The following is a 24,405-nucleotide window of genomic DNA, read 5'->3' as shown; positions in this document are numbered from 1 at the left end:
TATAGTTATTCTCAAATGTGAATCCATAAACTAGTTCTATCACTGTCACCTGGAGAACTTTAAAAGCTATACAGACTCTTCCTCAGGCTCTGCCCTAGACCTGTGACTCTGTAGGTCTGGGATGGAGCCTGGAGTCTAGCTTTTAAAACACCGTGGATGATTCTGATGGTTTCTTTAGAAATCTTTTTGACTTGCAGAATCATCATGAGATATTCAGCGTTTTTGATAAGTATTCTGGATAAATGCTTATTAACCATTAATAGATTATTTCTTTGCTTTCAGCGTGATTGTTTATCTTCTTTTATAAACTCATTATAATAATAAACATTTTTATAAAAGTTAGCTATTGTCTGTACCAAACTCTACTTGCCGTAACTCTTTTAATTCTAGTAATAAGCATCTGGAGTAGGTAATATTATCCCCATTTCACATTTGAAGAAACAGGCTTAGAGGTTAATTAACTTGCCCAGAGTCACAAAACTCTAGTAAGTGGTATAGCTGGAGTTCCAACCCTAGTTCATCTCTTGATTCCAGAACTGAAACTCTCAATCATCACCTTTATGCCACCTCCCCATAATTAAGTACAAGAAAGTGTTTTGAGTTTTCTGTTTTTGAGGGCAAGTTTTTATGTTTAAACCTTATTGACCTTATGATGAAAATGACCCATTTTATGAATTTATGATTACTGTAATGAATGCTGCCCCACTAGTAAAAAAAAAAAAAAAAGTCATTGGCTTATAAGTAAAGTTAATACTACAGAGGCAGCTTAGTGATTTATTAGTGGTGTGATACATAGATAAAAATGTATATACAAATACAGTGTAACTTTCTATTTTTGTTTTCTCAGTTGTCATTTTTAGTTTCTTTTTATGGTGTTTTTAAGCAATATCCTCTTTGTATAATTTCTTCAGAATCATTTGGTGGTGTTTAACAATTTACCATATGTTCTTATTCATTTTCTCTTTGTTTTTAATCCATTTTGCATTTCTGTAATTAATTTATATTTCACTAGTCCTTTAATTTAGTATATTCATAATGGTTGATTTTTTCCCCTTTATATGAGAAAATATGTAAAATATCTGGAAAACTCTCAATATGTCATTCCGTTAATAAGCTGGTAGTCATGGCAGCTTTGAAACAAATTAGAGGAGAGGCAAAGTTTTTTTTCCTGACTTTTAGGTGATAAGCATGGAGATTCTCAAATTGGTCTTTTTTTCCCTAATAAAATTTCCTAAGTGGGGGGCTGGCCCAGCAATTAAGTGTGCATGTTCCGCTTCAGTGGCCCAGGGTTCACCAGTTCAGATTCTGGGTGTGGACATGGCACCACTTGGCGAGCCATGCTGTGGCAGGCATCCCACATACAAAGTAGAGGAAGCTGGGCACGTATGTTAGCTCAGGGCCAGTCTTCCTCAGCAAAAAGAGGAGGATTGGCAGCAGTTAGCTCAGGGCTAATCTTCCTCAGGAAAAAAAAAAAATTCCCTAAGTGGTATATTTGGAAATAAGTTACCATATAGATGACTCAGTTAAGAAAAGTTTTATTCTTAATTGTGTTTGGCAATATATAAAGTGCTGGGAGAATACGTCAGAGCTCTGAATCTCTGTTTGAGCATAATGGTGATAGAGGTGCATATGTGTTGAGGATGAAGGATTTGAAAAAAGAATATTCATTATTTTCAATTTAAGGGTCCCCCCCAACCTCCCTCCAATCCCAGGTGTGGGTGGTTGGATTTTGTTTTTATAATATAAGCTAAAGAAAGTAAATTTTGATAAAATCATCCTGGTTACTAAAGATGCAAAGTATTCTATAATTCTCAACCAACTCATACTTAATGTGAGGAGAGAAGTAGTATGAAGCTTTTTTTGGTATGTTGTTTTGTTTTTAATTAAAAGTGTGGACATGTTTTTTAAAAAATGAAAAACATTGCACTGTGGAAACTTTAAAACTTTATCTCTGCTGTCTGGTAACCCATAATTAAATTGGGGTATATATTAGACATTTGTAACATGTACATTAATTTGGGGTAGGAGGGATACATAAGTGTATTTTGGAGTAAACCGCAGGGAGAAATGTGTTTATTCTGTTTTAGGTAGCTTTATGAAGATGAAGCTTGAGTAGAGCCATGAGGAGGAATAGGAAGGGAAAAGAATGAGCAACAACATAGACATGGAGAAGTATAAATATTTTCAGCAACAGCGATTCATTCAATTAAAAGTGGAGGATTAGAAGAGGAGAACAATAGCCAGTGAATCTGGAAAATTAGGTTAAAACCACCACTTTGGTTTCTGTTCGTTGGGCTCGCATCTTCTGAATAATGGTTTTGGTTAGACTGTAATAGAACCAAAGTGGAGTTAAAAGAATAATAGTGTGATAATGGTATAAAAAAGGATTAAAATAGGCAAGAGTAGAGACTAGAATAGAGGCTATGTTTTGTATGTCTACCTGGAGCCTTTAATATCTGTGTTGTAATAGCTGAACTAATGAGTTGTTGAAAGTGAAAAGAAAGATTAGTTGCAATAGTAAAAAACTGATTTAGAAGGAAGACTTCATGAAGAATGCAAGTTTTTGTCTTAGTTTCTTAGTTGACTGCCATAGATAAATCAGGTAGAGAGCAGGTTGTTAGACATGTTGAATGTGAGGTATCACTGGGAAATCCCAAGTAGACTTGTCAAGTAATCAGATGTAGATGTTGGAACTATGTTATCATCATAGAAGTGGTAGTTGCTCTGGTGGATGAGAGAGGGAGGCACAAATGGTTGAGGACTGAATTTTGGGAAATGCACAAGATCCAGGAGGGAGTAGAAATTCAGTGAAGAATATCCAAGGTACATTTTTAAGAGAAAATGCATGATAATAATAGCTAATCTTTATTGAGTACATGTTATTTGCTAGGCATTGTGCTAAAAGCTTTTTAAGCAAGAGTTCATTTAATCCTTATCGCAATTGTATAAGATAGAGCCTGTTACTATCCCCAGATCTAGAAAGTATTAGTTTGACTTTAGAGCCCTTGCTAATCTATTCTTTAGTGTCACTAAGGCCAAGAAAGGAGAGTGTGGTTTAGAGAGACAAGGACTCTACAGAGGTGGTTTTCTTTCTTAAATGTGGTAATATGAGGCCAGAAAATACCACCAATGATTTTTTTGAGTGGTGGGACATTAATTAATAAAACAAAACTAGTTTTTGTTTCATCAGGAACAGATTTTTTTTTATAACCAGGAAGGACAAGAGTTAGTAAAATATTTTAATGTACAGTTTTTCTCATTTTAGGGATGCAAGAGGAATGACCCCATTTATGTCAGCTGTAAGTGGCCGAGCTTATCCCGCTGCAATTACCATCTTAGAAACAGCCCAGAAAATTGCAAAAGGTAATTTATTTCAAGTCTTCAATGAGTTCTTATTTTTTAATTTGAATATATACTCTTCTGTACATAAAATTTCATAATTATTCAGACCTAATTTTTATATATAAAAATAATTGATTAGAAACTATCAAGATAATTCTTTTGTGTGTGTGTAAAATTCATGTGTTTTTACTTTTTTAAAGTATATTGTATCTTCTAACTTTCCATCAAAAAGAAGCTGGTATAAATTTCTTAAATTAAAAACAAATTCCATAATGAATAGTTAATGACTAGTCTTTTGAAAATGAAGATGGATAGAACCTGTCAGTGGTTAATTGGTGGTAATGGTAAAATTTTATAGAAATAATAGGCCAAATGTCTTATTGTTCTTCAGACTTGGAATTCCTGCTTAATAGCAAGCATTAAAGAGTATCAGTTCCTGCCATCCAGCCTTTAAAAGATTAAAGTGATTATCTTTTTAAAAATACTGGCTATAAATAATTTATGTGATTGTCTATAATTTGTTAAATAGAGCTAGAACTCGAATCTTCACTGTATAACGCAGAGTTAAGGATTCAGGCGGCTGACGTGTGGTTTGTGTAACCCTCCTATGTGCTTATGATATAATTACACTTTGTAGCTGAATTGATTGGATTTCCTTGTACGTGGACTTTGTATATCAATTGTTAAAATTAATATATAGTTGTTTCTGATTTATACTGTGTAAATGTTAGAACTTATCCATTTGAGGAAAGTAGTAGATGGCTGGGACTAGGTCCTTTCTTAATATATGAACTATTGTGTTCTTAATCTTTTTAGCTGAAGTATCCTCAAGTGAAAAAGAGGAAGATGTATTTATGGGAATGGTTTGCCCATCAGGTACCAACCCTGATGACTCTCCTTTGTATGTCTTATGTTGTAATGATACCTGCAGTTTCACATGGACTGGAGCAGAGCACATTAACCAGGTCAGTTATTTTATATTTCCTTATGTTGTTTATGCTATCTTCAGGTTTTCTTTTTTTCCCTTTGACCATCGTTAGAGTTATAGTTTAGCTTTGGAATTACAAGTCTGATATTTCCTTTTACTCTGAGTTATAAAATTCTCCAAAGAAAATTAATTTTTATTTAATTCTTAAATGTGACAGGAGTTGATTGTTAAATTAGTTATGAAATACTATGAAAATTAGAAATGTTAATGGGGTAGTATAATCGGATCCACAACTCTTGATAGAGATTTCATAACCATAATTCCTTTCTTTGGATGATACAAATTATTTTTGCCTTACTGGTAATATTTGATTTTTATTTGTATAATATTGTAAAATGCGTATTCATTGTACCCATCTAGGACTCTTTGTTTCCAGAGCACATTAATTTTGCTTTGCTGTCGTGATTGAATTGTTTTAGAAAATACCAGAAATAATCATTAGGTGAGATATATGTATTATTATTCTTTTAAAAAGTATACTCTTAATTTTAGGATATTTTTGAGTGTCGAACTTGTGGCTTGCTGGAGTCACTCTGTTGTTGTACAGAATGTGCACGGGTTTGTCATAAAGGTCATGATTGCAAGTGAGTACAATTCTAGTTTTTTTTGCTTTAATATTATAAACTGTTTAGATTCATATTGCTGTATTAAAATAATCTGTACCAAGTCATATTTTAATTGTTTCATAATTCAGAAAGCATGAGGTTTTCTCAGGTTGTCCTCTTTGAGCTAATTTATATAATAAAATGTGATTCTTGATTTAAAGTGTACTTTCAAATGTTTGCTAATTCTAATGTAGCCCTCTTTAAATAAAAGTAGGCTAATATGCTAAGGAATATGTGATCATACATTGTGACTAGGATCAGATTAGTCTTTTGAGAAACATATCTACAGAGTATTTTTGTCTATATTCTCCGGCCAGTCTCTGGCCTCCTGCAGTCGGGTCTACCAGCAGGAAATTGCTGCAGGCAGTAAGAGAAGCATGGTGAATGTTAAGCCTGGGCCTTATTTACTTCTTAAACTAGATGTAATAACCTTTCACCCAGCAATAGAGTTACCATGGCTAGTTTGTTAGTTTTTACAGACCTAAGAAGCAAAACACCCCCGCCCCAGCACTACCATTTGTAGTGTCTCAGTCTTAATAGGAACATCAGCTTAACTGCTACACATGTGTAGATGTTATAGTCAATAGAGACTTGGTTTGTAAAAACCATCTGTTGTGCTTTAAAATAAGCAATTATATAGGACAAGTGGAAAATTTTTATAGATATTGCATTATTTGTGACTTTTATTAAAAGAATTTTAAATAATATGTTTGTCTTCCTTATTTTAAACATCTAAAAGTGATAATATATTTATTCCCGATTGCTTACTAATTGTACTCATTGGCTAGATGCTAGGGGGGTGGTGACAAAATAGTCCCTGTCCTCACAGGATTTACCGTCCTTTCTGAGGACACAAACAAGAAACACCTGCCCATAAGGTGTTAGGGCCCATTAGTGTACATAGGAGGGCCGCTTAAACTGAACTGGGGCTGTGGGATTAGGGGAGACTTGCCAGGAAGTGGACATACCCGAGTCATGACAAGATCCCTCTTCTCATGAGAGTTTTGTGTTGCTTTATAGACTTCATACCACTAAGTAATCCTTCTTGTTATGTATACTTTAACAGTTATACTTCACATTTAAAAATTAACAAGGATTCTATCTGGTTTCCATGAGTTAGGCTTCCATAATTTCAATGTAGAGCTTTGTATTTGTTTTAAATTTCGATTTTTGTACTTGTGTATGAATTCTTTCTAGACTCAAACGGACATCACCCACAGCCTATTGTGATTGTTGGGAGAAATGTAAATGTAAAACTCTAATTGCTGGACAGAAATCTGCTCGTCTTGATCTGCTCTATCGCCTGCTTACTGCTACTAATCTAGTCACTCTGCCAAACAGCAGGCAAGTGGGATTTTTAGGACATAAATTAAGTTGAAAAAGCACAGCACATCCAAGTAGCCTTTCCCCCCTCACAACAATCTTCCGTTTTGCAGGGGAGAGCACCTCTTACTCTTTTTAGTGCAGACAGTTGCAAGGCAGACAGTAGAGCACTGCCAGTACAGACCTCCTCGAATCAGGGAGGATCGGAACCGGAAAACAGCGAATCCTGAAGGTGAGTGAATTTGACAGTTACGACGTTGGAATGTTTATTTGTAACTGTAAAGGTAATAAACATTCACAATTACATTTGTTTCTGTCTGAGCCAATGTTTCTTTTCCTTTTTAGATTCGGATATGCCTGATCATGATTTAGAGCCCCCAAGGTTTGCCCAGCTTGCATTGGAGCGTGTTCTACAGGACTGGAATGCTTTGAAATCCATGATTATGTTTGGGTCACAGGAGAATAAAGATCCGTATGTATTCACTAGAAACTCTTTAGATTTATGCATTTGGCATGTTAGTCTAGGCAATCACAGTGCATTCTCTTCTGTCTTTCCTTCCACCCTCAAGTCTCAGTGCCAGCAGTAGGATAGGCCATCTTTTGCCAGAAGAGCAAGTGTACCTCAATCAGCAAAGTGGCACAATCCGGCTGGACTGTTTCACTCATTGCCTTATAGTGAAGTGCACAGCAGATATTTTGGTAAGTCCTTTGACTATTTATTTACAAGCATATGAAAAGGATGTTTTTCCTACTCGGCTTCCCGTAATTTTACTAATCCAAACTCGTAAGCACTGATAAACTCTAATTAAACAGTACATGAAGGGGAATGGAATTTTGGGGGTGATTTAAATATCTCAGTTAACAGCAGAAGCTCCTTTCATTCTAAATAAAGATCTTAAAATGTGTTTAAAATACAACAGTATAAAAATACATGGAGCAGTGTTCAAAACTAATAGTAACTCAGTGCAAAATTTTTTTCAGCACGCCTTTTTGCTATGAAATTAGAGAACAATATAAACTAGAAAACCCAGTGTTGATGAGGTTATGGTAAAACGAACACCTCAGACACTCATGGGGTGGCATTGCATTTGGTACTCTTTTGGAAAACAAATTGGTAGCGTCAAGAGCTGTAAAAATATTGTTGTCCTCAGAACTTGTCGTAAAGAAATAATTTATGGTATGAGAAAGAAAAAAATCATGTCACAGAATAATGTAAAATTAAGAAATGGAAATACTTTATGAATCTAATAACAATGGACTATTGAATCAATTATAGCCCAACCACTTACTGAAATGTAGTGCAGCAATTTAAAAGTTAAAAGGTTAAGTAATATTTTTAAAAAAACAGAGAAAACAGAACATGAAATTGGGTGTTCTCTGTAATTAATATCTATATGATAGATGCTACGTAGAAATGAGAGGAAGTAATAATGGTTACGTGAGAGGGATGGAATTAGGAACTTATTAATATAAGTATCTGAATTTGCTTTGCTATTTCAGTAATTAGCCTATATTGAGTGAAATATATTCTTCTTCTGATTTATTTGGTATTCTTCTAAATATTAATTGATATACATAGGACTATGAGACTAAAAACAAGAAATCAGACATTTAAGACCCACTGTAGGTCAATCACAGTGGTAGGTATGTGGCATAAATTAATCACTGATGTTGTAAATGTTTGGTTAAATTTATTTTGAGATTTTTATTATGAAATGTTAGTACTGAATAAAACGTTAGAAGTTTTTACTTTATGAATGTGTAAACATTTTATGACACGTCTCCATGTTAATAGAGTGATTACAATTTTTTAAAGCTTCTAGATACTCTACTAGGTACCCTAGTGAAAGAACTCCAAAACAAATATACACCTGGACGTAGAGAAGAAGCTATTGCTGTGACCATGAGGTTTTTGCGTTCAGTAGCAAGAGTTTTTGTCATTCTTAGTGTGGAAATGGCTTCATCCAAAAAGAAAAAGTAAGACATCCTTTTTGATTTTGGCTTTTATATCATTTTGCACACATTTCTTGTGTTAACGATATGATATATGAGAGAGGATTCATAAAAGATTCCTGTATTTTCCTTTTTGCTTTAGCAACTTTATTCCACAGCCAATTGGAAAATGCAAGCGTGTATTCCAAGCGCTGCTACCTTATGCTGTGGAAGAACTGTGCAACGTAGCTGAGTCGCTGATTGTTCCTGTCAGGATGGGGATTGCTCGCCCAACTGCACCTTTTACTCTGGCTAGCACTAGCATAGATGCCATGCAAGGCAGTGAAGAATTATTTTCAGTGGAGCCCCTGCCACCACGACCATCATCTGATCAGTCTAGCAGGTAAATTTCTATGTGGTAACAGATTGTGATTAATTCTTCCTCTGGAAATGTCATGTTTGGCTTACTAAAACCTTTGCTTAAATACTCCAATAGTATACATGTTCATTTGTGTGACAAATGGTGAAGATTTTACTTTGGAATATGTGAAAGCACGTTAAAAATTATCTGTGTCTACATACCTAAGGTAATATACATATTGTGAGTGTTGTTTTTGGTTTGGAAAGGCACTATTTTTATTATGCCAATAAAGTAATCTGATAAGAATGTTTATTTTAGGCTTCTGTAGACATCATTATTTTTTGTTTTTTCTTACCTTTAAATGTAGCCTGCTGTAAGACCAAGCTGAGAAATGAAAAGACCATTTAACTTTCTCTGTCCAAAGGCTTGGGCTAGGGGGGCAGCTTGTTACTGTGTAATCTAAATAGCCGGAATGCTGGGATTTTTTAATATTCTCTACAGCGACCTTATCTGAGATAAGCCTAGAATAACTCAATAATAAAAAGTTTCTAGTGATAAGATTATTCTTAAATCTCATTCATCTTTTCCATTTGTTTGATAGTTTCCTTAACTAGACTGTAAGTTTGTTGAGTCAGAATGTTTAGAAACTGACACGTTCTGGTGTCTTTCAGCACAGTGCTTCTTGAACTTTAATATGCATGCATATCACTTGGGGATCTTATTAAAATGGAGAGACTGATTCTGGACGTCTGGGTGGGGCTTGAGATTTCTGTATTTCTTATAAACTCTCACTGCCGATGCTGCTGATTTAAGGGCCACATTTTTGAGTTGTAAGGCTCTAGCAAATATTTATTTTATTTGGTTTTCTCTAGTCTGATTTTGTTACTGTGTGTACGTGTAATAATGTTTTAATAAGGATCTTTAGGTACCTAAAGCCCCCTCTTCCTCTTTTCTGGAAACATCTGTGTGTTAAGGATGGCCTGCTGTAGTGTTTGGGACACTTCCCAAGACTTCATCCCTGGGTTTCATCTGGGTTGGTGTTGAGTATCTGCTCTCTCACTGTTCTCCTTACTACTCTATATGCCAGTCTATGTGTCCTAACTTTTCCGTTATTCTCAGGTCTCCTAAGATGTCCTGGAATCTAAATCCAGATTTGTCTGTCAGAGCTCTCATATGGTAGCCTTGTCACTGATACACTTCCAGGATTTGCTGAAAACTGTTGTAAATCAAGCTACATATGTATAAGGCTTGCCAAATATATCCAGTATATCCAGTGTTTCTACCAGCAAAATCTGCTTTGGCTCCATATGATGTTCCTGATCCTGATACCTGTGAGAAAACCCCCTAATTACTTAAGTGGTATTACCTTATGAATTCTTTGTACCCTTCCCTTGGTTTTGTTCCAGAACATAAAATTTTTTTTATCCATTGAGCAGATTTTGGGATCATATCATCTCATCTCTGAACAGTGCCCATGAACCTGTTCCTGCTTAGTTTCAGGTTTTTGTGTTACCTTGCCCTGCTTCATAGTCTTTTTAGTTGTGCACTCTTAAGCTCCATTCCTCTTGGTTGATTCTTGGGCCAATCTCTCATGTCTTCCTAGAAGGAGATCTCATTTGATAATCAAGAGATAATAGTGCCAATGTTTTCTACAACTGTTGATATAATATAGAAGTCTTTCATTATAATAGAGTACAGTCACTTCTTCTCATAAGGGTGTATTTTGACCAGTGTTCCAAGCATGTCTTAAATAAAAAGTATCCACTGACTAGTCCCTGGGATTTCCCTTGTGTTGGATGGTAGATGGTGTATATCACTCCATTGAGTGTAAAGTCTTGAGTTTCGTAGTTTTGCTGATTCTGTTGCTTCCCTCCACCTCTTTAAAACTCTTATGTCCTTACTAACTAATCTTTTTCTACTCTATCTCCATGCCTCATATAACAACCGTTACTGAAATTTTAGTATGAACTAGAAACTTCCTAAGCATTGTAGATGCGTTACTTCTTTTAATCTTCCCAGTAACTCATAGATACCCACTATCATCCTAATATTAAAAGTGAAGAAACTGAGGCTCAGAGAGGTTAGTAACTTGTCCTAGGTCACACAGCTATTAAAGTTTAGAGATATTTAGAGATAGTTCTAGACAGATATTTTCCTTTTTCCTATACTCCTGAATATTAGATGCAGAGTAGAGAGAGAAATTGCTGCTTGGTGCTTATTGTTAGTGTTGAGGCATTGGGTTAATCAGCATGGAAGCCCACCCTGCCTCATAGTGCAAATTGCAGTCCTAAACTCTGAAGAGATGTTTTTCCTGTCTCCCCAGACTGTCTCCTGTGAGATCTGTGGTTCCTTGAAACTCTTCTAGCCTAAGACACATCAGCAGATGCCTTTGGTGTAAATGGTGGCACCATTACTCTCAAGCTGATTCAGTGTGATTGTTTGCCTTTATCACCAGGATTCTGGTGCTTTGTTTTTGCTTTAATATTTTATCTAGCATATTTAGGCGTTCCATGCCAGGAGGGATTTCTCTGCGCAGTCTGGCAATTGCCAGAAATAAGTCCACAGATTTCAGGACTCTGGTGCTTCATTGTGCCAGGAAGTCTAGTGGGAAAAACGTTGAATTGTGGTGTGAAAAAAACTGAAGCTCCATTTCTCAATGGGGAGTTATATTTTGTTTATTGGCAGTGTCATACGTACTAAGCACATAACTTCTTAAAGTAGCTACTTTGGATGTTTGTTCCAGGTTTTTTTTTTTTTTTAACTCATTAATTGTGGCTTCACACAATGTTGACTTTTGTTTTTAATATTGGAAAACAAAAATGTTTGAAATCTTAGTGATTGGAAATAACCTTTTCATCTCTTCACAGTTTCTTTGAGCCTCTCTCTTCACATGCTTTGTAATTCACTGTCTGAATTACCAGTTACTTAGTTAAATTTCTAGTATTAAACAGCATATTGAGACTACTTGTCTGTTTATTTGAAGTCAGCCTGGTTTGATTCTTGTTTCTCAGAGCAGCTGAGGTGAGGAAAGAACAGTATCAGTGTAAACACTTACAGGTCCTTTAACTGTAGTCTCTTTTACACTGTGATTCTCAATCTGTAAATAAAGGATAATAGTTAGGTCACAGGGTTATTTATTTAGCACCATCTTCTGATCTCAGACCTGCATTTTAAGCTGCATTCTCTGGATTCTCCCCTTCTGTCCAAGGGGAGGCATCTGTCTTTTCTTGGCTGTTTCCAAGTCAGATTTTTAGGGAAGTGAAACTATTTTGTGACCCCACCTTTCATTATGATTCTATTTTAAAATCATACTTATGAACTGATGTTTTTTCCCCCACACACATCAGCAAGTCAATGGTTAATAAGCTGATGCAAAGTAGGTCATGTTAGGTCTCTTAAAGAGTAGATCACTTGTCTTAAGCATACTTGTTAATGGATGAATGCTGCTCTGGGAGCCTTTGGAAATTGAAAACTGCTAGTGTTACAAGCAATGGAAAAGGAAAAATCTTCCCTGTGGAATATATTTCAGTGGGAGAGACTCATAAAAGTATGTGCACTAATGCCGATTTGAAATGACCTACTAAAAAGTAAAAACAATTCTGAGATATTTGTTAAATCTCTATGGTAAAATAATTTCTTTGGGGTTCATATTTTCTGATATACTATAGATGAATTGTTGTTGGATTCCAGGAATTTTTAGGTCAGATTTAAAATAGCATCCTAGCAAGTGAATCACAGTGAATAACACTGAGAAACGTAAAAGTCTGTGATGTGTGTCAGAGCTGTGGTGGCAGTGCACTCATAAACTCCTGATTCCGTACAGCTCCAGTCAGTCTCAGTCGTCCTACATCATCCGGAATCCACAGCAGAGGCGCATCAGCCAGTCGCAGCCTGTTCGGGGCAGAGACGAAGAACAGGATGATATTGTTTCGGCAGATGTGGAAGAGGTGGTGTTAATTGTTTTAACTGTGGTAGATGAGAGGCTTTTATTTGGGAGGGAAGGGAAAGTAGTCATTAGCTTACCACTATTAGATGTATTTGCTTCCAGCTTTTAGACTTTTGTTGTATGTTCTCATTTGTGGTTTTGCATTTTAAAAATATTTTAATGATCCTTGATTTACTGGTTAATATGAAATTGGTAAAATAAACTTGTTTTTACTTAAGGGTTAACAGAAAAGATATTCTCAATGTTAAAAAGAGTTTTAGTAGTTTTGTGCAATGTATGTGAAGGGAGAGGGGATACTGCATATTTAATAGGTACATTTTATAATTGTGGAAGCTTACAAAAACACTCTCCACATAATTGTTATATTTCTAATTTTAAGGCTTTACACATAAACAGTAATCATAAGCTTTGGGATATGTTGACATGATTTTTGATAGCAAATTGTCACTAGCAAATGAAGATTTTCGAAACTGCTTAGTGTTACAATTCCCCATAGTTAGGGATCTTTATATTGTAGTTTACTAATTACTGTGAAGGAACACTGGTAGAGATGCGGTTTATTATGTACTTTGTATACAAATAAGATTCTGGATTTAGGTTGAGGTGGTGGAGGGTGTGGCTGGAGAAGAGGATCATCATGATGAACAGGAAGAACATGGGGAAGAAAACGCTGAGGCAGAAGGACAACACGATGAGCATGATGAAGACGGTATGCAGGTTATTTGAGAAATTATTCAATACGAATAAATCAGGTACCTTTAAAGAGAGAGATTATATGTATGAAATAATTTATCCTCTCCTCCCTTTACCTTTTGGTTTAAGTCACTTTCTCTTTTCTTTCTTTTTTTTTTTGGTGAGGAAGATTGTCCCTGAGCTATCATCTTTGCCATTCTTCCTCTATTTTGTATGTGGGATGCCACCATAGCATGGCTTGACGAGCAGTGTGTAGGTCTGCGCCCAGGATCTGAACCTTTGAACCCTGGGCCACTGAAGTGGAGTCTGCGAACTTACCCACTATGCCACTGGGCCAGTCCCACTTTCTCTTTTCTTAAAAGAGTTTTAGAAATTAAAATAATCATAACTACATTAGGAAACATTTGGAAATTAGAGAAAAGGATAACAAATGACCCATAATCTCATCCAGACACTAACAGTTTGTATTTTTACTTTTAGTCTTCCCCTGTACTACCCCATTCCCATGCATGTCTTTTAGATACTGTATGTATAATCTGTATGACTTTCTTTTTTCACTTAGAATAATCATTTTGGCCTTTCTGCTACATAGTTATCGTAACCATTCTTATTAGTAGTCATAGGATAGACTTTTTGGGGATCAGCTTTTTTGAGGTGTCATTGACATACAATAAACTGCACATATTTAAAATTTATAAATTTTACGTGTTTTGCCATGTATGTGTATATATATATATCCCGTAAAAATATAGAAGATAGACACTTTTAACTTCCTTCCCCTTTCGCAATCCCAATATGTAAAATAGATGAAAATGGAGCAGTGGACCTAGCCCAGAGCTCTGCCCACTGGCTAAAGTCTGCTTCCCCAGCACTTTATACCTAAGGCTGTGCAGGACAGATTTTGAATTGCTATGTAATGGTCCACTGAATCCCATAATTTACCAAGTCATTCTTCTATTAAGCAGGCAGTTATGCTCACTGTAGTAGTTATCACTTCTCTCTGCCCTTCCCTTCTTAGTTCCCACCATTGTTACACGCTGGCTTATTAGACACTGTCTTGATCCACAGTGAGTTTGTACTTTTTTTCTTCTTCTTTAAATATATTTTCTAGGGAGTGACATGGAGCTAGACCTGCTAGCAGCAGCTGAAACTGAAAGTGACAGTGAAAGTAACCATAGCAACCAAGATAATGCTAGTGGGCGTAGAAGTGTTGTCACTGCAGCAACAGCTGGCTCAGAAGCAGGTATATTACCTTATTTTGGCAACTTCTTGCTTATACTAAGGATATGTGTGTATTCAGCACAAATTGGTTAAACTATACTCAGTATGATATGCACCAGGGTGGCTAAGCATTTTTATGACTTCATTCTTTCCCCCTATAGATTAAATATCAACAAACTTACAGTGGTTTTGGTTTTAAAAATGAAAAATATAGGTGCGAGCAGTGTTCCTGCCTTCTTTTCTGAAGATGATTCGCAATCAAATGACTCAAGTGATTCTGATAGCAGCAGTAGTCAGAGTGACGACATAGAACAGGAGACCTTTATGCTTGATGAGCCGTTAGAGAGAACCACGAATAGCTCTCATGCCAACGGTGCTGCCCAAGCTCCCCGTTCCATGCAGTGGGCTGTCCGCAACACCCAGCATCAGCGGGCAGCCAGTACAGCCCCTTCCAGCACATCCACACCAGCAGGCAAGTCTAAAAACTTGGTATTCCCAAGAGTGCCTAAAATAGATTTTTAAAATTATGCATGTTCATCCTAGAGAACAAATAGTTTCATAATAATTCTTTTGTTTTGCTGAGTTCAAATACAAAAATTATTTATATGTGCTTAGAGCAAGGTTCTCAGCCCCTGCACCATTGCTACTTTAGGCTGAATAATTCTTTATCTGTGATGGTGCATTGTAGGATATTGAGCAGCATCCTTGACCACTACCCACTAGATGCCAGTAGCACCCCCCGTCCCCAGTTGTGATAACCAAAAATGTCTGCAAACATTGCCAGATTTCCCCCTTTTGGTGGGGAGGGGCGGTGGCAAAATCACATCTGGTTGAGAACGTTATAGGAATTCTTGTCCCCTTCATCATTCCCCTCCCTAAACTAGTGTGGTTTAAGAGAAGTTTTTGCTCGGTTACTTTATTTGTTAATGCAATTGGTCTTTTAGCTTACTTAAACAGACACAGTACTAGAGAAACACAATTAGCAACTGACATTAGCTTATTGTGGTTGTCCTTTTTTCCTTATAGCAAGTTCAGCGGGTTTGATTTATATTGACCCTTCAAACTTACGCCGGAGTGGTACCATCAGCACGAGTGCTGCCGCTGCAGCAGCTGCTTTGGAAGCTAGCAATGCCAGCAGCTACTTAACATCTGCAAGCAGTTTAGCCAGGGCTTACAGCATTGTCATCAGACAAATCTCGGACTTGATGGGCCTTATTCCTAAGTATAATCACCTAGTGTACTCTCAGATTCCAGCAGCTGTGAAATTGACTTACCAAGATGCAGTCAACTTACAGGTATGAAATCACTGGAAAGTTACTCGTTCAGATATATTTTTTGGCTGTCACTTATGAGAATTGCCATATAATGGGAATTAATGTTGCAAATATTTAAATGTTTATGTAATACTTCTATATCGAATTTAAGTTTATTTGGATAGTTTTAACTATTTTAGTTTGGTCTTCATAGAACTATGTAGAAGAAAAGCTTATTCCCACTTGGAACTGGATGGTCAGTATTATGGATTCTACTGAAGCTCAATTACGTTATGGTTCTGCATTAGCATCTGCTGGCGATCCAGGACATCCAAATCATCCTCTTCATGCTTCTCAGAATTCAGCTCGAAGAGAGAGGATGACTGCACGAGAAGAGGCTAGTTTACGAACGCTTGAAGGCAGACGGTATGAAATTCTTCATGTATGCTTGTATGTTTAGACAGAGCCCTTATATCCTAGAAAGGTAGAGCTTTTTGATTGCTATTACATAAGCGCTTACTCTATTGTGAAGGAAGTATGTGCCTTGCATTACTTCTTTCTAAATTGTCGTGTAGTTGAAGCAAAATAAATTAATTATAATCCATGCTGTTTTTAAAAAATTCATTTGTATTGTAGGAACCTGATACTAAATACTTATCATTTTTGAAGGAGTTGGTCTACGTCTTTACTGCATTATCCCCCAGGCCTGCCTCCCTCCCCCTTGAAAGGCACATATTCATGGAAAGACTTATTTTGACCATGATTCACTATGAATGTTCTTTGTACCCGGGAAGGGGAAAGTCTTTGTAATTACCAAGGCTGCTCTTTCGTTTCTCAAATCCAATTTCTTTTTCTGCTTCCCCCAGCCTGGTGAATCATAATTAAAGTATGTTTCTTTATGTATCTGTTGTGTTCTTTTTATTCAGTTATAAAATGACCTTTGTCAAGACTAGGAATTAGCCCACATTGAACAGTAGAGCAGTTAGCAGTACCGTATAGTCAAAGTACCTGAAGTCCCAGTCCTAGGATTTGGTGTAGCTTTGGCTCAGGCTACAACCTTGCTACTTTGAGTGGATCATAAAAGGGTGAGAGACAAGGGTCTAAGAGACTGCTTAGGAAACTTAACAAGACTATGGTTGGAGTCTACAAGAGAGGTAAGAGTTACTAAAGTAGGGCAGTGGAGGCCAGGAAGGAGGAGAGACAAGCATTGAAAGGAGACTGCTTAATGGTTTCAAAGGCGTTTTGATTTTCTTCAGTCCAGTTGAGGGGTTTTCGTTGGTTAACTTTAAGCAGAGAGTATAAAGGTTGAGCATCATTGATAAACCATCATTATTATACCATCTGTTTTAACAGTCACCTCCAGGTGATTTTGATGGATACTAAAGTTTGAGAGCCATTGTCTTTAGGGAAGGAGTTCCCTCCACCATTCCAAAGGACAGTGGAATTCCTTTCCTGTACAAAAGTATCAGACTAAATCATACATAATGGTTATATTTCTAAAGCAGAGCTATAGCCTTAGTGAATTTGTATTTATGGATATTCTCAGTTCCTAATTTTGCATATTTATGATAGTGGTAAATTTCATATTTGTGTTCTTTTGGTAAACATTTTCGTTTCTTTTTATTCCTCTAGACGTGCCACATTGCTTAGTGCCCGTCAAGGAATGATGTCTGCTCGAGGGGACTTCCTAAATTATGCTCTGTCTTTAATGCGGTCTCATAATGATGAGCATTCTGATGTTCTTCCAGTTTTGGATGTTTGCTCATTGAAGCATGTGGCATATGTTTTTCAAGCCCTTATATATTGGATTAAAGCAATGAATCAGCAGACAACACTGGATACACCTCAACTGGAACGCAAAAGGTATCCATACTTGCCATGAGGTTGGTTTAAGAAATACTTGCTCAGTGTGGTCTCCGTTAGTACATTTTTTGGAGTAAAGAGAACAGCATTACAGAAGACAGATAGTACAGGAACATTTAATGTGGAAAGTAGGCTTGAGTCTATCCGATCTCTCTCCGTAGCTACTACTCACAAAACGGGAAACTTAAGAATCCAGTTAAGCATTATGCTTGAGATAGTTTGGCCTGATTGTTTATCATGTTTTCTTTTAGAGTTTGTGTAAGCACTCATGATTTCATGGTGTGATTAGCTTTTGCTTCTGTTGAGCCTCTTTTATAATTATAGTACATTTGCCTGCTCAGTCTACCATTCCCAGAGTCTGAAACTTTTATCACAGTGTTTGAAATTGGTTAGATACTTAACTAACCTTTTCAGTATTTTTTTGCTTATAGTTCCCATGACCTTTGCTCCTGTTCATATTGTACAAATACTTCATATGAAATGACTCACTTGTCTTTTTAAAGGACACGAGAACTCTTGGAACTGGGTATTGATAATGAAGATTCAGAACATGAAAATGATGATGACACCAATCAAAGTTAGTGTACAGAAAATCTGCTAATCTACTTCAAGAAATGGCTGCCTCAGTATTTCCCCTTCAAGCTTTTTAACTTCATTATTTTCTGTCTGGGTGGGAATTTCTCTTTTCTTCTCTATGTCCCATTTCTTGCATTTTCTATCCATTTTTCCTTATACATCCTTGCATTATTTGTTTCATAAATAAGGATGAATTAAAGAAATTTTATGAACTTTTCAACAGTTGATATATTTTCAATTTTATCTTTGTATCTCTTCTTTGCATTTCTCTTAGTTTTATGTTTACCTTTCCTCTTAAGTGTATAGGTACTACAATTAAATAATGTCTTGGCAGAACTTTTGTTAATAGTGATGCAGAATAGATTTAGTCAAGAAAAAGAAATACCAATTTTAACTTCCAAATATCAAAACTTTTAACAGTTAATATAATAAAGAGAGGAAATACTCTAAACTCAAGGAATTTTAAGGTCTTCTGCAGTCTACTTGTAGTTTTCAGCTATTTCAAGTGGACTTTAGAAATTTTTAAAGTGAGGTCAAATAGTCCACTTGCCTTTTAAGTATTGTCAGCTGATACTTTTATTTAGCTCAGGGAACCACAGCTGACCTAACTGCTATTTTGTGAGAACCCAGCCGTAGCTCACTGCTGCTTCCACAGCACACTGTAAGCACTGTCAAAAGTTTTGTTCCATTAAGGGGAGTTAGTGCTGCTGTGTCGACTTCCTGTTGGAGTGCATGAATTGCCCAGATATTTCTCTGTTTATCTTCTTATAGAGGAAGCAGAACTTACAAGTAAGCAAATGCTTAAATTTCAGCTCCTGTCTGTCTCCTCCCTTTTGGTGTCATCAGTGAGCCAGGTCCTGAATATGGTCAGGAATGTAGCCGTATTCAGGTTTGAATCTCTAGAGAGATAAAGAGAGATGGGAAACATCTGTCCAGTACAAAATGGAATACTATTTGTTACTGCTAATTTGTTTTCCAAGTTTTTACTGTTATGTTAAAATACACCAACAGAATTTACCATTGTAACCATTTTAAACTGCTAATATTCTGAATTATCACTTAAAGATATTATCAGAATTTTGGCTTAGTAACTTGTTTTTGAGAGGCATTAAAATTTTATATAAAGAAATAATGGCAGTTTTGGATTGAGCAGGTTAAGATTCTTTTATCCTTCTCCAATAATTAATTTCTCTAAAAAACAAACATTTTCTCTTTATGTTTAGGTGCTACTTTGAATGATAAGGATGATGACTCTCTTCCTGCAGAAACTGGCCAAAACCATCCGTTTTTCCGACGCTCAGACTCCATGACGTTCCTTGGGTGTATACCCCCAAATCCATTTGAAGTGCCTCTGGCTGAAGCCATCCCCTTGGCTGATCAGCCACATCTGTTGCAGGTGATTTAAATAAAATAATCTTAAGGTTTCTTTTTAACTGAATTTATTTTTTTAAAGTGTTCTTTGTAACTAGAATATTTCTGTTAAAATTCCAGCCAAATGCTAGAAAGGAGGATCTTTTTGGCCGTCCAAGTCAGGGTCTTTATTCTTCATCTGCCAGTAGTGGGAAATGCTTAATGGAGGTTACAGTGGATAGAAACTGCCTTGAGGTAAGATAGTAAAAGTCTTTGCAATATAATATTTGTGAATGAGCACTTGTCCCACCTTCCAGATTTTTGGAAATGCATGAATTCAGAATATTGTATTTCCCCAAATACTGGAAGTATCAGAAATTCCTGCCTTATGACATAACCAAAGGAATTCCAGCAGTGTCAGTAGCCTGCTTTGAGACTTAACTTGCTCTGTGTCAGGTTACTTCATCTATAAAATGGCAGTTTCATTAAGTGCTTTGCCTGTTTCAGAGTTGATTGTTGTACTGCTGCTGAAAATTTAAATTTATATATATTTTTAAATACGAGCAGATATAATATTAGCTTGAAACTTTTCTTTTTGAATCTAGAATGTGAATAAATATGGTAATAATAATAATGATACCTAACATTTGTTGAATAATTCTATCTCATGGGCACTGTCTCAATCTTTATAACCATGTTGAGCAGGAAACATTATTATCCTGATTTAATGGGTAAGAAATTGAGGCTTAGAGAGATTACATAAATTTCATGGGGGAATGTCAGTTGTTATACAGCTATTTAAGTGAGAGATCCAGTTTTCAGATAAAAGTCTGATTTGAGAGCATAAAATTATACCATACTATTTCTCCAATGAAAAAGTACTAACTTGTTTAAGAGCAGGCCTAGAAGAAATGTAGCTGAATAGAATTTTCTTTATCATCTACATGATAAAGGAGAATGCAATACTGAAAATATGTAAGAGACTTAAGTAACCACAGATACTATTAAGATTTCTTTAAAAGTTCTCAGAGGCTGCTGTGGTAAATGCACTGAAATTGGTGGTCAGCCAGGGGAATCAGATAGACAAGAAATAGACTACAAGTTGAAGTGCCAGAAAGGAATTACTTAACTTCCATGTGATTTCTTTGGAGTATTAGTAAGTTGAAATGGAAATCTAGTCATTTTTTTTTAATGTTTAACTTTTAAATGTAAAAATTCTTAGGTTCTTCCAACTAAAATGTCTTATGCTGCCAATTTGAAAAATGTAATGAACATGCAAAATCGGCAGAAAAAAGAAGGAGAAGAACAGAGCCTGGTGCCAGAAGAAGCTGAGAGTTCAAAACCAGGGCCATCTGCTCATGATCTTGCTGCACAATTGAAAAGCAGTTTACTAGCAGAAATAGGACTGACTGAAAGTGAAGGGCCACCTCTTACGTCTTTCAGGTATTTGCTACGTGAAGATAGTTTTTCTGTTGCATTTCTTTGTAATAATTCTTGTAAGAATTTTTATTTAGAAATTTCATAATTTTCTTTAATTTGTGTATATAATAGAATTACATGTTATTTTACTATTTTTGTATTTTCCTTATATATAATCAGATATTTAAATGTCAAATTTGAGTTTTCTGGATTTTTGTGTTTTTTGTGTGTATGTCACTATTTTGTCATTTATCCGCATTCTTATTTTCTCCTCACTTTACTGAGGAAATTCTAAGGCTATGTTTTTAATGTTTAGTACTGCGTTGAAGTATATATCCTTGTCAAATTACCAATTATAGACTTGTTACCAGCAGCTCAGCTAAGGGGAACATGTGAATAACTAGAGAGAGCTTTCTAAATTTGTGGTTCTAACACTCACTTGGACTCCTTTGCCAGGTTCACACTTGGTAATTCTCTTGCAAGAGGTAGGGTCTTTGCCTTCCCAGTAAAAATTTGCTAGTATATACTGTGGCTCAGTATGGCTAATCACTCAAATGATTTGTTGAGTATCTGCTTTATGTTCTGTGATTTTGATTATGTAATGTCAGATAATTTTTTTGCTTAGGAGTTAAGCTGCCTAAAGAAACTATATACATTTTATATACACAAAAGACAAGGAAGAATTGTGGACTGGGGTGGCCCAAGCTTCCTAGAGACAAGATGGTTGAGCTGAGATGGTTAGAATATGTAGAAGCAGATAGAAGAAGGAGAAAAGAATGAGAGGTAGGGAGACAAGTTAGAAAGCTGCTATTAGTTCTCGCTAGTGGTAAAAAGGAGGCTGACGTAGCATACTGCCTTTAAGCATGGAAAGGAAATCATAGAAAGGAAGAGAAATTCATAAAGGACTTGATCACTTTGGAGGAACGGGGGGAAGAAAAATTAAAATTTGTTTCAAATCTGTGCAATAGGGAAATAGATGGTACTACTGAAAAATCAGGAGGCAATGTCATTGTAGTGAAAAGGCCATATCCCATTTCACCATGTTGAATTTGAGCTGACTATCATTCGAACTAGAGAGGGATCTTGGAATCACCTAGATGGAGATGGACATTAGACTTTAAGGAGAAGAGGTAAAATGAAAGAGAAGGATGGGTGGCAGCCTGGGGATTTATCTTTACGTAAAGGACAGAAGAGACAATGGAGTAACAGTGAGATGTTCTGCAAGGAAGGAATAGCTATAGAAAAGTTCTCCTTAGAGAAGATGTGGTTTGAAGTACTTAACACCTCAGAATGTTAAAAGACCAAGTAAATTACTATCATTGAACCAAAACCAGGAAATTTCTAGAGTTGGCTGAATTACTTCTCTCTCTCCCCTTAAATTCTTCCAGGCCCCAGTGTAGCTTCATGGGAATGGTTATTTCCCATGATATGCTGCTGGGACGTTGGCGCCTTTCTTTAGAACTGTTCGGCAGGGTATTCATGGAAGATGTTGGAGCAGAACCTGGATCTGTATGTATATGAGCGTTTTAAATTCTCTTCTGCCTGATAAGAACATACTTCAGAGAATAATTGTCATGCATTTTTTTTTTAAGATCCTGACCGAATTGGGTGGTTTTGAGGTAAAAGAATCAAAATTCCGTAGAGAAATGGAAAAACTGAGAAACCAGCAGTCAAGAGATTTATCACTAGAGGTAAAGGTATTTCAATTTCGCTATACCATACATATGATATGCCATTTATATAAAGTTTAAAAACAAAAAATAACAATCTTGTTTAGGGATATAGACTGTGTAATTAAAAATGTAAAGAAAATAAATGGTAACCAGCAAATTTAGAGTAGCATTTATCTCTGGCAGTTGGTCTCCTAACATCCTCTAGAGTTGTTTTTTTTTTTTTTAAAGTATCATTATGAATACATGGATTTAAACATTTTCGATGTGCTTCATTCCACTGAAGTTATTATTCCATTGATGCTCAGATTGTCTCTTCTTTGGCTAGTGGGTGTCCTGGGTCCTTTTTGGCTCCTGAGTCCTTGTGACATGACTCCAATAGTCTTTGATAACTTTCTTACTTTTTGCTATGTCTCATCTTGTGTATTTCCTGTTGCAGACCTTAAATCAGCCATTTCTTCAAGAAGCCCTGGTTCCTTTTAGTAGGAAATTGTATTTTGAGATTATAATCTGGGCTCTAGGGTTGCTCACTGCCTATTGGCTTGGTCATTGTTTCTAGGCCCTTTTAGTGGATAGAGCTAGGAAATGTTGTTTTAAAAAGAAGAAGAAAGGGGGCCGGCCCCATGGCCGAGTGGTTGGGTTTGCGCACTCCGCTTCGGTGGCCTGGGGTTTCGCCAGTTCGGATTCTGGGCGCAGACATGGCACCGCTCATCAGGCCATGCTGAGGTGGCATCCCACTTAGCACAACCAGAAGGACCTGCAACTAGAATATACAACTGTGTACTAGGGGGCTTTGGGGAGATGAAGGAAAAATTAAAAATAAAATCTTTAAAAAAAAAAGAAGAAAAATTACATCATGAGTTCTTATTACCAATTCAAATGCAAGATTTAGGACTACAGGGTTGTTTTGTTTATTTTCACCTCTTAGTCTTTATCTCCTTTCTTCCTAACTGAATATTCAACTTTAGAACAACATTGATAAAATTACTCATTTGCTTTTATCCCACAGCATACACACAACAGTCAGAATCACATCAGCACCACCAACGAAATGATTATTGAAACTAGCTTAAGATTTATTTGCACTTTTTTGTCCTTAGAGCATATCCAATTGGTCATGTACAAGTTACTTTGTTTGAAAGTCATTTGAAATAATTCCTCTTTATGTGGTTTTGCTACCATCTCCATATAATTAGGGCCTTTTGTTTCATTTTGATTTCAATTTTTAGGGATTGCTTTCTTTTAAATTTTGTTTTGATTCAGAATTAATGTAAAACCTCTACAGTGTTGGAAGGCCAACTCTACAGAAGAAGGTATATTCAGAGAGAGCTATTTCCCTTCCTCTCTTTTACCATGTCCCCCTTCCCACTTCAGGTTTTTTTTTAGTTATCCCCCCGCCGCCCTTTTAAAAAAGTATGATCTTGTGTGTATTCATTTACCCATCTCTCTCCTTGACTCCCCACCCTGAGCATGCTATACATTTAGCTTCATACTTATTTTCCCAGTTAACAGTATATCCCAGAGAGAAAGCCGTAGGTGTATATAGAGATGTTTTGCCTTCCTTTTTTATAGCTGCTTAGTCTTATTACTGCCTTTTATGGTTGTATCATAGTTTTTTCAGCCAGATTCCTATTAATTGACATTTAGGTTTGTTTCCAATCTTTTGCTGTTATTAATAGTGATGTTGATGAATAGCCAGATGTTTGTTTCACTTTTTGGCTAGTGTGTCTTTGAGATGGATTCCTAGACATGGATCCTAGATATAGGCAAAGGGTATGTGCATATATGATCTAGCCAAATACGTCTGGATAATAATTGTATATTTTTGCACTTTCAACATCAATACAAGAATGCCTGATTCCC

General features: G+C 36.2%; 1 protein-coding gene across 15 annotated transcripts in view; it reads left to right on the top strand.

Moving 5' to 3' along the window:
• The window catches only part of UBR5 (ubiquitin protein ligase E3 component n-recognin 5), a 123,442-nt gene that overhangs the window by 83,424 nt on the left and 15,613 nt on the right, over nucleotides 1-24,405 (top strand). For all 15 annotated transcript variants that reach the window (XM_070221607.1, XM_070221601.1, XM_070221604.1 and 12 more), the window contains 22 exons: nucleotides 3,266-3,363; nucleotides 4,159-4,307; nucleotides 4,823-4,914; nucleotides 6,133-6,279; nucleotides 6,372-6,490; nucleotides 6,604-6,730; nucleotides 6,828-6,957; nucleotides 8,075-8,235; nucleotides 8,354-8,593; nucleotides 12,375-12,498; nucleotides 13,095-13,206; nucleotides 14,302-14,433; nucleotides 14,626-14,883; nucleotides 15,438-15,706; nucleotides 15,879-16,090; nucleotides 17,297-17,527; nucleotides 18,031-18,104; nucleotides 19,327-19,499; nucleotides 19,595-19,708; nucleotides 20,676-20,896; nucleotides 22,261-22,381; nucleotides 22,465-22,563. In XM_070221607.1, the coding sequence (XP_070077708.1) occupies nucleotides 3,266-3,363; nucleotides 4,159-4,307; nucleotides 4,823-4,914; nucleotides 6,133-6,279; nucleotides 6,372-6,490; nucleotides 6,604-6,730; nucleotides 6,828-6,957; nucleotides 8,075-8,235; nucleotides 8,354-8,593; nucleotides 12,375-12,498; nucleotides 13,095-13,206; nucleotides 14,302-14,433; nucleotides 14,626-14,883; nucleotides 15,438-15,706; nucleotides 15,879-16,090; nucleotides 17,297-17,527; nucleotides 18,031-18,104; nucleotides 19,327-19,499; nucleotides 19,595-19,708; nucleotides 20,676-20,896; nucleotides 22,261-22,381; nucleotides 22,465-22,563 (3,403 nt within the window). The remainder of the gene's footprint in view (nucleotides 1-3,265; nucleotides 3,364-4,158; nucleotides 4,308-4,822; nucleotides 4,915-6,132; nucleotides 6,280-6,371; nucleotides 6,491-6,603; nucleotides 6,731-6,827; nucleotides 6,958-8,074; nucleotides 8,236-8,353; nucleotides 8,594-12,374; nucleotides 12,499-13,094; nucleotides 13,207-14,301; nucleotides 14,434-14,625; nucleotides 14,884-15,437; nucleotides 15,707-15,878; nucleotides 16,091-17,296; nucleotides 17,528-18,030; nucleotides 18,105-19,326; nucleotides 19,500-19,594; nucleotides 19,709-20,675; nucleotides 20,897-22,260; nucleotides 22,382-22,464; nucleotides 22,564-24,405) is intronic.

This window comes from Equus caballus, chromosome 9 (assembly GCF_041296265.1).
Source record: "Equus caballus isolate H_3958 breed thoroughbred chromosome 9, TB-T2T, whole genome shotgun sequence".
NCBI classification, from domain to species: domain Eukaryota; kingdom Metazoa; phylum Chordata; class Mammalia; order Perissodactyla; family Equidae; genus Equus; species Equus caballus.
This window is presented reverse-complemented; position numbering and strand designations above follow the sequence as displayed.